The 20,634-nt window shown below is 40.4% G+C and overlaps 1 protein-coding gene across 2 annotated transcripts in view; it reads right to left on the bottom strand.

Annotated features, from left to right (window-relative positions):
• Positions 1–20,634, bottom strand: part of CFAP61 (cilia and flagella associated protein 61) — a 290,588-nt gene that overhangs the window by 157,758 nt on the left and 112,196 nt on the right. For both annotated transcript variants that reach the window (NM_001193937.3, XM_028827214.2), the window contains 3 exon segments: positions 164–370; positions 5,490–5,567; positions 8,848–8,974. In NM_001193937.3, the coding sequence (NP_001180866.1) occupies positions 164–370; positions 5,490–5,567; positions 8,848–8,974 (412 nt within the window).

Genomic DNA, 20,634 nt, shown 5'->3' on the forward strand with positions numbered 1-20,634 from the left:
CTGTAGTCTATGAAAAAGGCAAAACTAAATATGGCCATTGGAAATTCAGACCCATGTTATCATCAAAACCCATCATGAGAGGAATGAATAAAATGTGGCACACAACACCAACAACACTGTGAACACTGACCTGCTGGGAAAGGGAATCGCACCATTCTCTCACCTTGCCTTCTCTGGATTTTGGGTAAACAGGGTAGTAGAGACAGGATTTAAAGCCTAAACGCAGGATCTCCTTCAGAAAGAACTTGGTGTAGTGCCGGAAAATGGGGTTGAGGGCAAAGTGATGCATGTGCCCGTGTTCTTCGCGCTGGTGGTGACTGAAGTAGATGAAATCTTCAATGTTGTAATGTGACCGTATGTACTCAATGTCCTACAGAAGAGACAGAAGGGATGGTTTCTACAAGCATTTTAAACAAATGGCATGCATTTTGTGATAAATATCTTTTAAAAATTACTTTAGGTATGACAGTAAGAAATGTGTTTTTCTCTTCCATATTTGCCACCTCATCTTCACGGTAAATTTTTTAAATTAGAAATTACATTTCCTGAGAGCTAGTTGTTCTGATGGATTGTCTTTGGGGGATGGCAGCAGAGCTTGTAATGTGCTCCTTCCACACCCATGGCTGCTATCAACTCAGAGAGCCCCGAGTCTCTGCCGTTGGCCAAGCGGCAGGACGGCAGCTCCTAACCACTCAGGCAAAGTGAGCACAAGCCAGTCAGCGCAAGAGACCGAGCCCATGGGAAATTAGGGAGTCAGGCAGACAGAGCCACTAGTGTTCTCTGATGTGTTAGTGTGGAAATGTGTCACCCCCAAGTCACACACTTTGTTTTGTTTTGCTTTTCTTCATTTGAGACAGAGTCTCACTCTGTCACCCACGCTGTAATGCCCCGGCGTGATCTTCGCTCACTGCAACCTTTGCCTCCTGGGTTCAAGAGATCCTCCCATCTCAGCCTCCCAACCAGCTGGGATTTCAGGCGCCCACCATCATGCCTGGCTAATTTTTTTTTTAGTTTTAGTAGAGACGGAGTTTCACCATGTTTGGCCAGGCAGGTCTTAAACTCCGGACCTCAAGTGATCTGCCCGCCTTGGCCTCCCAAAGTGCTAAAATTACAGGTGCGAGTCACCATGCCTGGCCCCAAGTCATACACTTTGATTACATGTATGGCTGGCTGGCCTACAATAAAACTGCATAATTGGGCCTTATCCCTGTGCACTTCTTAAACCTTCTATCCCCCTTGATGTGTAATATTTTTACAGTGGAAGGTAATTTAAAGAATTGATGAGTGTCTTCCCATGTAAAGGAAATATCAGGCACACTGCTCTTGTTTCCATAGGTCTGGTTCTGGTTCCCCCACTGTGCCCACATTGCACTGGGATCCCAGGTCTCCTTCATGCTAACTGTGCCCTGGGCCAGCCTGTCCTGTGTCACCTCCCAGCAGTGCACACTGTCAGGAGCATGGCGGGAGTGGAACACTCCAAGGTGGGTGTGACTCTCTGATGACAGCAGCAGTAAATGCACCCAAAACGCAGGAAAAATCAAATCATATGCAGGTTGCAAAACACCAACTTATATTTCTCCTTGTTTTCCACAGTAAAATTATTTTAAAAGCCTACTTTCAAGAACAGAAATTGGAGAATGCAAGGCCCCTGATGTGTTCTGTGATCAGCAAGGCTGGCACCAGCAAATCCATGAAAACTGTGGCATGGGTGGCCAAGCTTCTCGAGGTCCCCTGCCTTTCCAGCTTTTGTCACAAAGCACAGAGGAAACAGAGCTCAGGGTAACCGGGCCAGTGGCGGTACCCTAGGGCAGTTCTGGCAACCTTTCAATCTGCATTGACCCTGTAATGGCCTTTATACTATAAGACTTTTCTATAATTACCAAGGAGGCATCCCTCATTATAAAATAAAATGAGTGATAAGTATAGGACTGAGAAATCATTGAAAAACAAAAAGCCAACAGAGGTTATTAGCCCAAAACAGCAGATGGGCCATGTGCATCTAATTTTCTTCCCATCCCAAATCCCTTAAAATAACAACAAAAATTATTTTTGGTGTAATGAGAGCATAATGGAGGACAAAAACGTTAGGCAGTTTTACATTGGAAGGAAACCCTACCACTAGGTGAAACCTTCTTACCTTGGGTCACCTGGAGTCCCTGCCTGTCGGCTGGTACTCCATTCAAGCACACAAGGGGAAGCCAGACACTGCCACACCCTCCCAATCAGACAGAGGGATGGTGTCACTACCAGTGACAGGGGAGACGCCATGGAGAAACATACAAGCACAACTGTCAAGGATACCCATGCCAGCCACTCAAACTGATCATTTATTCTTTCACTCATGACAAGGACAAACTTTTGAGGAAAACTGACAAATAAAAAAAGACCAGCATAGAGAAACATACAACTTACTACAGAGAAGACAAATTATTCAGGAAATTAAAAAAAGTTCTATAGAGTGTACTCAGAGAGATCAAAAAGCATCTTGCATGTAATAAACAAGCTGGTACCAAAAAGGAACAATGAGAGAACAAGAGACTTGGAAGTTAAATAGATGAACTCTGAAATAAAGATTCCAATAGAGTACTTGGGTAATAGAATAAACACAGCTGAAGAATTAGAGATTTGGAAGACAAAATTGAGGAAATCTAAAATGATGAGTAAAATGTAACATATATATGTTTAGAGACATTGAAGAATCAATTCAAAAGATCTAATATCCATCTAAAAAAGAATTTAAGAAAAGGAGAATGGAGAAAATGGAGGAGAAGAAATAATTAATGAAATCATAGAAGAAAGATTGCCAACAGAGACATAAGATACTTCTTGGCAAAATTTCAGAATTCCAGAGACAAAAAGAAAATTTAATTCTCGAGAAAGAAAGCAAACAAACACACATTTATTCATAAAAGATCAAGAATCAGGTTGGTATCAGATTATATTTTATCAATGACATTAGATACTGGAAGACAACAATCTGATGAGAAATAATTAGAATGAGGCTGGCGCAGATGGCTGATGCCTGTAATCCCAGCATTTTGGGAGCTTGAGCAGGGGCAGATCACCTGAGGTCAAGAGTTCAAGACCAGACTGGCCAACATGGTGAAACCCCATCTCTACAAAAAATACAAAAAATTAGCCGTGTGTGGTGGTGCACACCTGTAATTCCAGCTACTCAGGAGGCTGAGGCAAGAGAATTGCTTGAACCCGGGAGGCAGAGGCTGCAGTGAGCCGAGATCACATCACTGCACTCCAGCCTGGGGGACAGAGCAAGACTCTATTTCCATAATAATAATAATAATAATAATTTGAATGAGAATTCTACACACAGCCAAATGAGTATACAAGTAGGAGGACCAATGAAAATTTCTCATATTTGTGTGGATGCAGGGACCTTACTACCCAACACCGTCTCTAAAAGAATAACTAACTCCAAGAAATATGGGATCAAAAAGAGGAATAAATCTAAGAAAGAGAAAAGTGTGCAATATATTAAAGAAATAAAGCCATGTGAACATCTCGATGTCAAAAACACATTTGATAAAATTCAACACTCATCCATAATAAAAACTTTTAATAAGATAGAGAAGAAAATTTCCCTTACTTGTTAAGGGATATGTATCAGAAACCTACAGCCATGATTATGCTAAATGGAGGAAAGTACAGAATCATTCCATTAAAATCAAAAACACCAGAGAGGCAGCTGTTACTAACACTATTACTCAATGTTGTTCTATCCATACACTAAAACTGGAAAAAGACTAAAGGTATAAATATTGAAAAGGAAGGTGTAGCAGGTTCTCTTATCCAAAGAATCCTAAGATGACCGCCAGGACAGTACCTGTCATCCCACATCCCTCATGCTCTTCTGCAAAGTGACTCTGCCACACCCCCATTGAGAGAAGTCCGCCTCCACCCCTTGTCTCTGAGCGTGCCCTCTAACTGCTCTGACCAGTAGAATAGGGTAGAGGTGATGCTGCGGCAGAAAAGAGAATCAGCTGAAAAACTTTCCAAGCTCAAAGATATTTCATAAAGGTGACTGAATACAAGATAAAAATACAAACACTAGTAGTTTTCCCATACACAAGACAAACATTTAGAAAATATGAGAAAAAGTGTATACTCAGAATACCAAGAGAAATCATAAAACACATAGAAATAAATGATCAATGTCGAGAACTGTGTCAGGTCAGGGTCTCAGCAGGAAACAGTATGATCAGATAAGGATAATTGGAGGCGGGTTTAACAAAGGAAATATTTACAAGGATGGGGCAGGTGTAAGAAGATAAGTAGGGACTGTGCCACAGCAACTGCAAGCTATTCCCACCCTAAGAGGGTGGCACAGGAGGAGGGCTGGTTATAGGAATCCAAAAGGAGAGCATCATGAAGAGGCTGCCTTGAAATGTCAGGGAACTCAGTGGAGATCAGCCTGCTGAGGCATCAGACGTCACTGTCCCCTCCTCCTTCTGTCAGGGCTCTCCATCCACCAAACCCAACGGGCAGCCAAAAGGCAAAGCCACCCATAATGCTGTGCCCATTGGTCAGGCTCCCTGGGACAGAACAGGGTGGAGAAAGGTGGAGAGTGGACTCACAGGACAAACAAAAACCCATATGGCACAAAACATGATGCAAAGAAAACCACATGAAAGAAGCCACAAAACGTTTCTGAGGAACCCAAAAAGTTAAACAACAACAACAACAACAACATAGAAATCCATGATCCATGATCCTAGTAGGGAAGTCTTTATATTTTAATGTCAATTCCGCCTAAATTGTTCTATAGAATTCACACAGGTACAACTATATTAATAATAAGCATTACAAGGTTTGGGAGAGGAAATAGCCAAGAAAAAAAAATAAGAAAATTTAGAAGACACCAAATGAGAGAACACTCCTCCACTAGATATAAAAGCACATGATAATGCAATAGGTATCAACAGATAAATCCATGGAAAAGGAGAGTTTAAAAATCGACATAGGCATATAGAAATTTAATAAACGTAAAAGCAGCATTTTAAAATCAAAAGGGAAAGAATGGACTATTCAGTAATAAATGCTTTGAAATAGCTGGCTGTGCACTGGGAAAATATAAAATGACATTTCCATTTGACATACACACACATATATGATATATGTAACAAGTGCAAAGAAGAATGCTGGAAAGGATAAATGCATCACTACAGTAGTAATACTTCGGGGAGAGTAATGGAATATATCAATATGTGTATAGGTGGTGGAAAGTTATCTGAGTTTTTAGGGTGAGAATGTTTTCATGTAGTCTTTGTAATATATTAAATATTGTGAACTGCAAAAAAATGGAGAATTGCAAGTTCTCCAAGTGGGACAGAGGCAGATGATGATGGTATCCATCAGAAAAAGGAAGCATTCACATTAAATAAGTAAAAGTACAACTCCAAAAGGGGCATTTGGGCTAATTCATGATATAGCAAGGCACAATCAAAGAAATTAATATCCACTTCACAATTTACCATTTCATTTCTGATCACTGCAATACCAACTATTTGTTCCGCAACTTCAGCTACAAATGCCTGCAGCAGTGTTCCATCCTGAAAAGATAAGCATATATTTTAAGACCCTTAAAAGTATGGCTATGAATATTTCTGTAAGCAGGCAACAGTGGGTCTTAACCACGTTCACATAACAACAACAACAACAGAACAAGCATCTATCAACACCTACTTTGGGTCAGGTAGTAAGTTAAACACCCTCCCTATGTCCACTGGATCCTCACACCAACCCCATGAGATATTATTATTTATTATTGTTATTATTATTATCAGTTTTGAGATGGAGTTTTGCTCTTGTTGCCCAGGCTCGAGTGCAATGGCATGATCTTGGCTCACTGCAGACTCTGCCTCCGGGGTTCAAGCAATTCTTGTGCCTCAGCCTCCCAAGCAACTGGGACTACAGTCGCTCAGCTAACTTTTGTATTTTCAGTAGAGACGAGGTTACACCACGTTGCCCAGGGTGGTCTTGAACTCCTGGCCTCAAAGAATCCACACACCTCGGGCTCCCAAAGTGCTAGGATTGCAGGCGTGAGTCAGCACACCCGGCCTCAGGGTTGAGACTTAATAAAGTTAATAATTTTACTGCTTCATCAAGGATATTCCATAGTGAAACCAGCTTTTCCTTTCCTTTTTCTTTAATTGACATACTTGTAGATTTACATGCAGTGTAAGAAATAAAACAGAAATTTCTTATACACGTTGTTCAGTATCCCCTAATGATAACATTTTGCATAACCATAGTATAATACTACAAGCAGGAAACCAACACTGTTACAATTGTGCATGTGTGTGTGTGTGTGTGTGTGTGTGTGTGTGGTGTATGAAGTTTCACATGATTTCATCACCTCTATAGGTTTATGTATCCACCACTGTAGTCAGAATATTGAAGAATTCTAATACCACAAAATCCCTTGAGTTGTCCCCTCTGTCCCCATCCTCCCCACATCCTTAACCTCTGGCATCAAATAACCTGTTCTCCATTTCTAAAATATTATCACTTCAAAGTGTCATATAAATGGAACTCTAGAGGATATAACCTGTAGGGGTTAGCTTTTTCCTCACTCAGTATAATTCTCTGGAGATTTATCCAAGCCGATACATGTATCAAGAGTTCATTTCTTTCATTGCTTAGTAGTATTCCATGGCATGATGTTCCACAGTGTGTTTAACCATTCATCTGTTGAAGGATATCTGGGCTGACAATAGCTGCTATGAACATTAGTGTAAAGTCTTCGTTTCTCTGGATCAAATGCCCACAAGTGCAATTGTTACACCATAAGATAGTTGGAGTTTTAGTTTTTAAATAAACAGCCAAGGTTGGGCACGGTGGCTCACACCTGTAATCCCAGCACTTTGGGAGGCTGAGGCAGGCAGATCACTTGACACCAGGAGTTCGAGACCAACCTGGCCAATGTGGTGAAACCCCGTCTCTACTAAAAATACAAAAACTACAGGCGGGCACCTGTAATCCCAGCTACTCATGAGGCTGAGGCAGGAGAATCACTTGAACCCGGGAAGCAGAGGTTGCAGTGAGCCAAGATCGCGCCATTGCACTCCAGCCTGGGTGACGAGAGCGAGACTCTGTCTCAAAATAAACAAATAAATAAAAATAAAAATTAAAAATTAAACAGCCAAAATATTTTCCAGAGTGGCCACACCGTTCTACATTCCCACCAGCAACACTAGAGATCCAGTTTCCCCACATCCTCGCCAGCATTTAGCAACTAGTGGCATCACTGTTTTTTGTTTCAGTCATTCTGATGGCTTTGCAGGGATATTCCACTGTGGTTTGCTCTTTCGGTAGTTACTGGGTGAAGAACACCAGGACCACTAGGACATTTGCTGCCACTTCTGTGACCTACTCTGAGGTGGCACTGGCTTCACCCACCATTGCTATTGCTTTTGCATCGTAAGTACAGATCTCAACACAGTGAAAAATGAATAAAACAGTTTTTACCTTGCAGACTCCCAGAAAATCCATGTTTCAGAGGCCCCCAAGATTCTTTAGGCCACACTTTGAGAACCAGGGCTTGACCTCATACCACTTAGAGGGCCAGGAGGGAAGGAGCAAAAAATGAAGAAACAAAGAGTCCAAGACAAACCAAAGCAAATACCATGTGCTGAAGGGAAGTTGTATTTTAGTTTACTCCGATGCCTTCGTAAATAGTGAACATTTGTATATACACCATTATGTTTAGGTGTTTGCTGTCTTCCTTCTGATGACTTAAAAATTAACTAAAAGGTTTTTTTCCAAAAGAATGAATAACTGGAACTCCCCAAATGACCTCAACAGTAGAATGAAGACATAAATGGTGGTATATTCATGCCATAAAATACTTCATGCTATAATATGAATGACTCTTACAAACATATTGCTGAGCAAAAGAAACTTGATATCAGAAAACAAGTGGTATGATTCCATTTATGCAGAGTTCAAAAATAGGCATAGCCAATCTCTGATCTTAGAAGCGAGGTGGTATTAACTTAGGGAAAGGCCTGAGTAGAGGCATCGGGGAACTTCCGGCAGGCTGTGGTTAGTCTGTTTCTTAAAGTGTGCTTGTTACATGGTGTATGCAAATTGTGAAATCCACCACACTGTTTATTGGTTATACCTCAATAAATTTTGTTCAAAATAAAATGTATCAAAAAAGTGACTATGCACAATATTCTTTAACTATCTGCATCTTTCCATGTGTAGTTAGATTAACTGGCATGGCCCTTAAGATAGCAGTATTAATTTATAGACTGCCATAAGCCTGACTTTTGCCATAGCACATACATGCATTACTACACTAGAAAGAGAACCCAACACTTATCATGCAGGATCTTTCCCAGACCATGTAATCCTGGGGGATGCAGCCAGCTCAACAAAAGGGTCTGGTCAGACTCATCATTCAATAGGCTCAAATAGGGTCCCACTACCCTCAATCTGGTACCCAGTGCTGCTGAGGTGGGCACCAGATACCCATGGATTCCTAAGCTACCCTTCCCTAACCACGGTCATACTGTATCTACCTATCCCCAAAAATAGGATCTATCTCATTTTGATATGATTGTTTGGATCAAGTCCAAATTTTCTATCTTCATGAGAAGGATTTTGGGTGTCTGATCCCTCTGGGGGATCCCCACTGAGAATGGTCGCACTTCCTTAAGTCCCAGTCTCCATGGTTTCCTCTTCTGCTCCCATCTTCTAACTCTATCTCCACTGCCCCCTGCCATATGATTTTCCAACTCAGATCCAAGGAAGTTTCAGGGCTGAATCTACATGGGTCATCACAATGGTCCCATATCCTGAGGTCTGGTCATATCACGTACTTACAGGGTCTTTGCGAGCCTTGTTGTAACGGTCTAAGTCCTCCAATATGCTTTTATTCAGCATGAGGGTGCGGACAAGATTTTCCACACCAGGAGTATCCAAGAAAGTGGCAAATCTTATATGAATGGACCTGGGTAAGGAGAGGAATATATTTTTAAGTTAAAGTACTAAATATGTATTCCCCCACAAATGGAGACAGAATTGTAACATATCACACTTATATAAAATAATATCCAGTAAAGTATGTTTATATAACATTGGGGTTTGAGTAATTGTAAAAGTAACTCATTTCATTATAGAAAACCTGAAACACAAAAACGTGTGAAGAATAAGGTAAATATCACTGATAATGCCATTAACCAAAGACAACACAGAGACACTTTAAATATTTAGTTTACAATAGCACTATGATTTATTTCATAAACAGAGTCAAAATCCTTTTTTAAATTATGTTAGGAAGAAGTCACACTGCACCAGGGCTGGCTTCACGGGTGTGGGACCCACACAATGCTGTGTGCTTTGTAGAGCCTCACACTCACAGTTTATTGCTCTGAGGCCACGGTTCAAAAATTCTTAATAATTTAATCTTTCACTTCATGTTTTTAAGTGAAGTTAAGTGACACAATGGAGCATGTTAGGGGCCTTGGAGCCTCGGCTCACGTGTGTACCCCACGGTCTCTCCACGATGCTTTTCTCCCACCTGTTCCCTGCCCCTGGCACCCTGGGCCCTAGAGAGCCTCCCCATTCCTGCCTCATGACAGCTGCCTTCTCCTTCTGTCAAAGGTGACACTGGTTGCATTGGTTGGGGGAAGCCCGTGTTCAGCCAACACCCAGTGGGGTTCCTGGACAAGGGTATAGAGAGGCTCATGAGTCAGGTACATGACACATGGAGTCTCTGGTCAGACCAAGGGGGTGGCTGTCCCCACTCTGGGCAGGCAGTGCCATGGCATGTTCGGCTAGCAACTCAGTGTGCACCTCCTACCCATCCTCCACCCAGGGGTTCAGTGCATCCTGGTGCAGAGGGTGCAAGCCCTTGGTTGGATGCCTGTTTGCCATGGGTTGGAGCTCATGGGAAGGAGAGACTGATTGCTCCACACGAGGCCAGAGCCTCACATTTTCATCTTGCAGTGGGTCCTGTACATTATGTAGCTGGCCTTGCTTTGAATTCTCTGCAGTTACTAGGGTATTATTACTCAATGGGACAATTCCATTCCTCCTTGTGCTGATACAATAAAATATCCTAATCTATTTGACTGTCAACTGTAGGGAACATCTGTGCTTAAATTTTAATACATGCTTCCATATTATGAACAAAGTATCCTATTTGCGAAGAACAATATCTATATCTATAATTAACTAATAAAAAGATGAACAACTCCATGTTAATAATGTTTATGGGCAATTTTAAGTGAAAGGTAAGAACTTTGTTATATGACCACCTTACACCAAAATCTAGTTCAGTGGATTAAAGATGGAAATGTAACAAACAAGACCACAAAAGCACTAGACAAACACTCAAGCGAATTAAAAACATATATCCACACAAAACCTGTACATGAACGTTCATAGCAGCATTATTCACAATAGCCCAAGAGAAAACAACCCAAATGCCCACCAACTGATGAATGGATAATCAGAGTATGGTTTATACATACAACAGAAAACTATTCAGCCATAAAAGAAAATAAAGTACTGACGCATACGCCAACATGCATGAACTTTAAAACATTGTGTGAAGTGAGAGAAACCATATACAAAAAGGCACGTGTTGTGTAATTCCATTTATATGAAATGTCCAGAACAGGCAAATTTACAGTGATAGAAAGTTGGTTAGTGATTGTTGGGGGCTGAGGGAAGAAGAGAATGGGAGTGACAGCTTGATAGGTACCGGGTGTCCTTTGGGTGATACAAATGTTTTAGAACCAGATAGAGGTGGTAACTGCACAATGCTGTAACTCTACTACCAACCACTGAATTGTACATTTGAAGTGGGTAAACTGTACGGCATGTGAATTACATCTCAATAAAGCTGTTACAAAAATATATATATAATGCCAAAATAATTGAAAGGAAAAGGGAATGGCAACTAATAGCAAAAAAAAATAAGCTGGCATAGCTATATAAATATCAGATAAACCAGATCTTAAGGCAAAAATCATGAGAAAAAGGTCTTTGTTTGATCATAAAAGTTCACTAGGAAGACATAACAATACCGTATCTATAGGTGTCTAACAATAAAGCTCCAGGATACTGAAGTAAAAATGGACAGGGTTATGAGAAGAGTTTGAAATTTACCATCATATTGGTAGAGTTTAATACGGTAGAGCTCTCTCAGAAACTGGTGTCAGACAACACATTTAAGATACTGTGGAAGATCTGGACAAACTTCAGCTAAAGTACGCTATATCCCCCAAATGAAAAAGACACGGCCATCTAAGAGTTGTCTCACTGTTTCCATTCCAAAGCCCTCCAGCCAGCTGTCTTTCCTGTCTTAGGTAACGACAACTCCATCCTTCCAGTGGTTCAGGCTCAGACCTTTGGCTTCATCTGTTTTCTTGCACACCTCTCTTTCAGCCTCACTTTGGGCTGACTCTACTTTCAAAATGCATCTAAGAATGGAACGACTTCTCAAGACCTCCAATGCTAGTCCAGTCTCCACCACCTCTCTCCTCGGTTGTTGGAACAACATCCTAGTGTCTCTCCACATTTCTGCCATTGTCCCTGACAAGCCATCCTCCACCAATTTGCCAGAGCAATGCTTATCAAATGTTAAGTCAGATCACAAAACTCTTATACTCAAATTCCCAGCAATAGAGGTGTTCTTACCCTCTTTTATGTGTATGGCCCCTCTCAGAATGTTTTTAAATGAATAAAGTAAGATACATAAGATTATAATATATGAGCTTCATTAAACAAACACGATTCAGCAGGGAATCTAATAATTACCATAATTTTGCTACACTGACGAGCATAAGCTTGCACTCCCAGTAAAAGCCAAAGTTCTACACTGGCTGACAGCCCCCTCCCTGACTCCTCACGACCACAGCCTCCTTCCCTGTGCCCTCCCTCTGGGATTGCTGCTTGCTCTGACTCATCTCCAAACAGTTGGCTTCTTGGTTTCCCTGCTCTGTGGCACAGGCCACCGTGCTGTTCCTCAAACATGCCAGACATAGTCCCTCATCAGAAGTTCCTACTTGAGGAAGTTCCTACCTCATCAGAAGGTCCTACTTCATTAGAAGTTCTTACCTCATCAGAAGTTCCTACCTCAACAGAAGGTCCTACTTCATTAGAAGTTCTTACCTCATCAGAAGTCCTACCTCAACAGAAGGTCCTACCTCATCAGAATTCCCTACCTGAGAAAGTTCCTACCTCATCAGAAGTTCCTGCCTCATCAGAAGTTCTTCCCTGAGGAAGTTCCTACCTCATCAGAGGTTACCTCATCAGAAGTTCCTATCTGTAACTCTCCTCCAGCAAATCTATGAGCCTGTTCCATCACTTCAACATTTGAGTCTTTGCTGAAACTTCACCCTCTCAATGACCCTGAAACCCTATTTAAAATTTGGACCCTGACTTTCCAACCTCATTCCCTTTTCTATTTTTCTCCACAGCACTTCCTACTTTCTCTTTATTTTTTTTTTTCACTGTTTGTCTCCTTCCACTAGAATAAAACTTGACAAAGATGGGAGTGTTGGTCTATTTGCTCACTGCTGCCACCTCATGGCTAGAGCAATGCCTGGCACATGGTAGATGCTCAATAAATAGCTGTTAAGTGAACTAATCATGAAGCTTGCATGGAGATAGCCAGAGAGCTTCTCCATGCTTTTTACATGTCTTTTTGTTTTTTTTTCTTTTTTTTACATATAATAAATACTATAACTGAGTTATAAAGAGTGTTGTTGGATACTAGACTGGAAAGTGAGAGTAAGTGGACATCTTCCCCCAGTAAGGCTTGAAGCTCAGACCATATCATGGTCCACTCCAAAAGGCCAGGGCTTTTTGTAGCCTACAGTGGTGCCCAATAAATGTTCAGTGGGACATGGGGCTATCTTCCTGCAAAGGAGCACAAAACTGCAAACATTGTTTCAACAGTCTGTCCATGGAAATCTACTGGTGATTAGGGGTCACAACCATTTTGCATTCATCTCTGCTATTCATATTCACCAAAGAGGAATATTTCAGAGCTTTCCTTTGTTCCTAGAATTTCAGGGGGAGGAACAGGCAATGGCAGTATGTTTGTGCCCTCCTCTAAAATGACACTGTCCAGTACAAGAGCCCGTACACTTGAAATGTGGTACTCAGAACTGAGATGTGCTGTAAGAATAAAATATTCACTGAATTGTGGACTTGGTACAAAAAAGTAATATAAAGTATCTCATTCGTGCTTTTTAAATATTGATTATATGCTGAAACAATAATATTTTGGATATAATGGGTTAAATAAGAAATGTTACAATTAATTTCACCTACTTTTTGATTTTTAAATTAGTGTGGCTATTCAAAAATCTAAAATTACACATGTGGCTCAGAGTGTATTGCTACTGGATGGGGCTGCTCTCTCTGTCTGTATTTGCCTCTGAGAACTATCTCCCAAAAGGTTTTTATTCAGCTCAAAAAGCAGAATGTAGGCTGGCTGGGTGAGGTGGCTCCCATCTGTAATCCCAGCACTTTGGGAGGCCAAGGCAGGAGGATCACTTGAGACCAGGAGTTCAAGACCAGCCCAGCCAACATGGTGAAACTCCATCTCTACTAAAAATACAAAATAGCTGTGCATGGTGGCTCACGCCTATAATCCCAGCTACTTGGTTGGCCAAGGCACCAGAATCACTTGAACCCAGAACCCAGGAGGCAGAGGTTGCAGTGAGTCGAAATCATACCACTGCACTCCAGCCTGGGCAAAAGAGTGAGACTCTATCTAAAAAAAAAAAAAAAAAAATTCCGAATGTAGGTCTTATTCCACATGTGACCTTTTTTTGGCAGGCTCTGAGGCAAGGTGGCTGTATATACACTATTCCTCCTACAGTGGGTGCTGAGAATAGCAGCCTGTTTGTTTTTGCTTTAACTAGAATGAGATGTGGGAGACCTGAGGAGGAGGTGGTGTAGCTCCTTTGTTTTCTGGGTAAAGGGAGGAAGAGGTGTGGATTCTTTACTTAGTGTGTTCTGATAGCCGTGTGTCACTATGCACTTGTTCTTTGTGTCTTCACATCTCCACCTGTTGCATTTTAAAGCATTTTCATAGTATGTGGTTTTGCCTAATAAAGCATTCTCATAGCAAAAAACAAAAAAACAAACAAAAACGGGACACATACTTGTTGCTACATGGGTATTTCCTTTACAAAGTAAATTGCTTTTAATTGCTTCTAGTTGCTTCTACACAGCAATTGGCAGGAAAAAGTGAAAAATGAATAAATGTAAGAAATAAACTCTTAAGACATATTTCCTTAAAATCAAGGATTAACATGGATTCATTAAGAATTATTCATTCACTCCATCACAAATATTTATTAAACATCTGCTGTGTGCCCTGTGTGTTCTGGGTGCTGGGGATACATCAGGGAAACAGACAATCCACAATTTCTGCTCTCGTGGAGCTGAACTGCTATTGACTCCAGACCATATTTTGAGAAATAATTCTGAAATTCTTTAAAGTTTTAAATAAGGCACATGAGGTTAGAAGCAGACCAATTGTTATGGAGACATTCATCTGTGTTTTTGCTAGAGAAAGCACCTTGAAAAATACAATGACTTCAAGACAAAGTTGTCAGGATGCATACTATTTTATTCTCAACAAAAAACACTCATTAGAATCCTTAATTAAAATGACATGGATCTCAAATATATATATATATATCATGTCATCTATACCAACAGAATACTGTTGTCAAATTATCAAGCAGCTATCTTTATTTCTTGCCCTATTCTCAGATAAATCATAAAGCTTTATTCATTGAGGGTCTATAAAATGATACCAAGACCTTCTGTGGAATGAACTTTAAATCTGCTAAATAAATATCCAATAAAACAAAGTCTGCTTCAATGATTATGTACTGACTTAGGCCTGGCAGGACCTCAGAAGATGGTGGCTCATTGGATGCACCTAAACGTGGCCCTATTTTCATCTCTCTGCAAGTTTCAAATAGGAAGTTGCTTCTCTCATTTTAGTCATTCTTTCATTTTAGCTATTATGGTGGCTCCCTTCTTTCAGTCCCATGGCCTATAGCCAGGAAGGAGAACACTCCCACCTCCCTCTATCTGTTCCACATACCTTGCCTGACCTTCCCAGAAGCAAATGTGTACTCAAGTAACCAGAAGAGTTTAGCGTTCTTTTCCCTAGGGTGCAAGTATGGTTCTAAAGCCACCCTGAATCAGTGAGGGAGATTAGCTATGTTTTTCATTACCCATCCACATGGCTTCTTCTATCCACAGAAAAAGCAAGGTATCTGGAGGGCTTCCCAAGGCTTTACCTCTCCAGGTCACCTCTCTCTTATGCTTTCTCTCTCTGATGTACTTAAATGCTCTAACCTGTTAGTCCTCAGGAAATGACACCTCTCCGTGAAGAAGTGATGAAGCCCCGCCCACTGGCCCCTTCTTGAGTCCTGAGAGTCTTGCAGTCTGGGTCACCTGCTTCACAAGAGGTTTGCTTCTCCCTGTTTTTGGCTGACTTTGACCTCAAGGATCAGAGTTTTTAGTATTTAATCAGATCACACACACGATAAAGTAGAATATCATACATGAAAGTGGAAGGAAAAAGATTTAACACAACTTTTCAATACCAAATTGAGTGGATGAATTGTTTTAGACACTTACAAGGTTATGCGTGTGTGTATATATATTATATATATATATGCACATAAATGTATACACATAAATGTGTGTATATATATATATACACACACACACACACATAAAAGTTGTATATATATATACATATAACTTTTACTTGAAGTTCAGGGGTACATGTGAAGGTTGGTTATATAGGTAAACTTGTGTCATGGGGGTTTGTTGTAGAGATTATTTATCACCCAGGTATTAAGCCTAGTACCCATTAATTAGGTTTCCTGATCCTCTCCCTCCTCCCACCCTCCACCCTCTGATTTGCCCCAGTGTGTCTGTTGTTCCCCTCTAGGTGTCCATGTGTTCTCATTATTTAGCCCCCACTTATAAGTGAGAATGTGTGGTATTTGGTTTTCTCTTCCTGCATTAGTATGCTAAGGATAATGGACTCCAGCTCCATCCATGTTCCTGCAAAGGACAAGATCTCATTCTTTTTTATGGCTGCATAGTATTCCATGGTGTATATGTACCACATTTTCTTTATCCACTTTACCATTGATGGGCATTTAGATTGATTCCATGTCTTTGCTATTGGGAATAGTGCTGCAATGAACATGTGTGTGTATGTGTCCTTAGAATGATCTATATTCCTTTGGATATATACTCAGTAGTGGGACTGCTGGGTGGAATGTTATTTCTGTTTTTAGGTCTTTGAGGAGTCATCACACTGTCTTCCACAATGGTTGAACTAATTTACACTCCCACAAACAGAGTATAAACATTCCTGTTTCTCTGCAACCTTGCCATCTGTTATTTTTTGACTTTTTTGTAATGGTCATTTTGACTGGTGTGAGATGGTATCTCTTTGTGGTTTTGATCTGCATTTCTCTAATGATCAGTGAGGTTGAGCTTTTCTTCGTACGATTGTTGGCTGCATGTATGTATTCTCTTGAAAAGGGTCTATTCATGTCCTTTGCCCAGTATCTTTTTTTTTTTTTTTTTTTTTGAGACACAGTCTCACTCTGTTGCCAAGGGTAGAGTGCAGTGGCATGATCTCGGCTAACTGCAAGCTCCACTTCATGGGTTCACGCCATTCTCCTGCCTCAGCCTCCTGAGTAGCTGGGACTACAGGTGCCCAGTTTTTAATGGGGTTATTTTTTCCTTGTAAATTTGTTTAAGTTCCTTATAGATGCTGGATACTAGACTTTTGTCAGATGCATAGTTTGCAAAAATTTCCTTCCATTCTATAGGTTGTCTGTTCACTCTGTGGATGGTTTCCTTTGCTGTGCAGAAGCATTTTAATTAGATACTATGTGTCAAGTTTTTCTTTTGTTGCAATTGCTTTTGGCGTCTTCATCATGAAATCTTTGCCCATTCCTATGTCCAGAATGGTACTGCCTAGGTTGTCTTCCGGGGTTTTTATAGTTTTGTGTTTTACATTTAAGTCTTTAATCCTTGAGTTAATTTTTGCATATGGTGTAAGGTGTCCAGTTTCAGTCTTCTTCATATGGCTACCCAGTTATCCCATCACCATTTATTGAATAGAGAATCCTTTCCCCATTGCTTTTGTCAGGTTTGTTGAAGATTAGATAGTTGAAGATTATTTCTGGGTTCTCTATTCTCTTCCATTGGTCTATGTGTCTGCTTTTGTACCAGTACCATGCTGTTTTGGTTACTGTAGCCCTGCAGTATAGTTTGAAGTCAGGTAGGGTGATGCCTCCAGCTTTGTTCTTTTTGCTTTGGATTGCCTTGGCTATTCCGGCTCTTTTTCGGGTCCATATGAATATTAAAATAGTTTTTTCTAGTTCTGTGAAAAATGTCAGTGGTAGTTTAATAGGAATAGTATTGAATCTATAAATTGCTTTGGGCAGCATGGTCATTTTAATGATATTGATTCTTTCTATCCATTAGCATGGAACGTTTTTCCATTTGTTTGTGTCATCTCTGATTTCTTTGAGCAGTGTTTTGTAGTTCTCCTTGTAGAGATCTTTCATCTGTCATTGGTTAGGTGTATTCCTAGGTATATTATTATTTATTTATTTTTTGGCAATTGTGAATAGGATTGCGCTCTTGATTTGACTCTAGGCTTGACTGTGGTTGGTGTATAGGAATATCAGTGATTTTTGCACATTGATTTTGTACCCTGAGACTTTGCTGAAGTTGTTTCTCAGCTTAAGGAGCTTTGGGGCAGAGACTATGAGATTTTCAAGATACGGGATCATGTCATCTGCAAACAGGAATAGTTTGACTTCCTCTCTTCCTATCTGGATGCCCTTTATGTATTGCAGAAAATAGGGCAACTTTTTAATACCAGTAAATAAAAATGAAATGACAGGGAGGACAAAAAGTGATTTGAGTCTTTCTAAATTCCAAAGAAGTGATCGTTGTAATAGAATCATGAAACAATTTGATAGTCATTAGTATTTCAGTTTAAATCAAAAATAAATAAACAAAACCCACAAAATTAAAAATGAGGTTTCTATTGGGTTCTGTTCAAGGTGGCTGATTAAAAGCAGAAGGGGCCAAGGACTGATGATGTTAAAACACTCTCCACAATAACACGGGCCTGAAATAGGTACAATGGTAACTTTCTGTGTGAGTCACCCACAGAAAAGCAAAGAAGACAGAAATGGTGAGGGGAGTAATTGCTTAAAGGACAACTAGCTAAATGCATTTTATTTACCGAGCCAAGTTGATGGCTGTATGATCTAACTCAGCAGTAAATATTTATTTACAAAAAATTATTCCTAGCACAATAAATATTGGTTAGCCAAATACATCTGAAACGTTTCCCCACATTTAAAATGTCAAATTTCAGAAAAGCATCATGTGAAAGGGTGGCAAGATGGAGTGGGTGACCAATTCACCTGAATGTGTTCTCCACTAATGAATAAACAAGAGGACAGAAAAGCCAGTGGGTAGGTCAAGAATGAGCAAGCAGCTGAAATAGAAAAGGAATCATCATCTGTAGCACACACTCACGCCGTATTAAGTTTGGAAATGTCCTAGAGGTTAATATATGAAGAAAATGTATCATAAAGAAAGCATTTAATTTATTCACAATTAAAGTGCAAGTTAACATAAACATTAGGAAATGTTCTCATCTCAAAGGCCTGCAGTCACTAAACAAAAGGAGAGGGAACCTGGGTGTGGAATGTGTTGACAGAAGAGGTAGCCATCACTAACGACTGAATGAGTAATTTGTCCCAGTGCTCACCAGCACAGCCAGAGGGCAGATGACAGACACAAATATAATTTCCCAAGGGAAGAAGAACAAAATTAGGTGGAGGACCAGAACATGAGGTCATGAAATTTAAAGTAACCAAACTTAAGAGCAGAAACAATTCATCCCAAATGTCAAGAGAAGTGAAGCAAAAAATAGAAGAACATGATACATTTTTAAAGAGTAGGTGTAGAGGACCTGAGCCCTCACCATGCCCAAGTGGCTCCTCCTCACCTCCTTCAGGTCTTTACTCATGGCCACCCTTCCTGTCACCCTAGGCAAAATGGCAGCCTCTCTCCCACTCAGCGCTTCCGATCCCCTCTCCGCACCTGCTATACTCTTCATGTTCGCCCTCAGTGCCTACATACTGTGCATTTGGATCTCTTTCCTTTACATCTTTCTCCACTATCTAGAATGCCCCCGGTGTGGGCAAGAATTTCTATCTGTTTGCATCATTTCTGTTTCCCCAGCACCTGGAATAGGACTGGCACACGTTTGCAGTCAGTGCTGTGGATTTTACTGGATGAATGAGGGGGTTTGCTGGGGTCTCTGAGAAGGAAAACAGACATCAGCCAGTACTCTCCTCCTGCACCCCAGAACCCAGTGGCCATTTTGTCAATGTGATAGACGTCAATTTCAGGATGGAGGGAGGGTGGAAGAAAGGAAATAAACCAAGGCCCTGGAGATACAAATCCTAAAGCCCTGCCTATCTCCAGACATCCTGCTTATGTGAGCCAGTACATGTCCTAAAGCAGAAGCCATTCTGAGTTGGTTTTTCTTTCCAACTGAAAGCATTCTCATCGTTAATGTACATTTTGAAATGCAAAAAATGGTTTTAAAAAAACACAGGTGGAAAGTGTGTATGAAAAAAGAAGGGCCAGGAACTAGAAACAAGCAAGAGAAATTAAAGCATTATGATATAAATAGAAAAAAATATGTAAAACACTTAGAGTCCACATATTCTTACAAATCTAACCAAAAGGTTATATTTATATATAGAAGAAACTTAGTAACTCAACAGTACCAAAAAATTACTAGATCATAAAAGGTTTAAAGTAGGTGTGGCCTTTAAACTTCTAAAATTGTCTAGAAAAAGAAATAAATATAAAATAAAAGAATAAAAAGTAAAGTAGGTATGGCTTATATGTTTTATAGAAAATCTGTATTTGGAAGACAGATAATCACAATTCTTTTTTAAAAAATTAATTTAATTCTATTTTAAGTTCCAGGATACATGTGCAGGACAAACATATGTTACATAGTGTGCCATGGTGGTTTGTTGCACCTGTCAACCCATCACCTAGGTATTAAGCCCAGCAAGCATTAGCTACTTATCCTGATGCTCTTCCTCCCCTCGGACCCCCACTGATAGGCTCCAATGTGTGTTGTTCCTCCCGGCCCCCACATGTGTTCATGTGTACTCATCATTCAGCTCCCACTTATAAGTGAGAACATGTGGTGTTTGGTTTTCTGTTTCTGTGTTAGTTTGCTGAGAATAATGGCTTCCACCTGCATCCATGTCCCTGCAAAGGACGTAGTAGTCTTGTTTCTTTTTTATGGCTGCATAGTATTCCATGGTATCATAGTATTCTATGGTACCACATTTTCTTTATCCAGTCTATCAGTGACAGGCATTTGGGTTAATTTCGTGTCTTTGCAATTATGAATGGTGCTGCAGTGAACATATGCGTGCATGTATCTTCAAAATAGAATGATTTATATTCCTTTGGGTATATACCAGAAATGGGATTGCTGGGTCAAATGGTATCTCTAGTTCTAGGTTTCTGAGGAATCAG

The sequence above is a fragment of the Macaca mulatta genome, chromosome 10, assembly GCF_049350105.2.
Source record: "Macaca mulatta isolate MMU2019108-1 chromosome 10, T2T-MMU8v2.0, whole genome shotgun sequence".
Classification (NCBI taxonomy): domain Eukaryota; kingdom Metazoa; phylum Chordata; class Mammalia; order Primates; family Cercopithecidae; genus Macaca; species Macaca mulatta.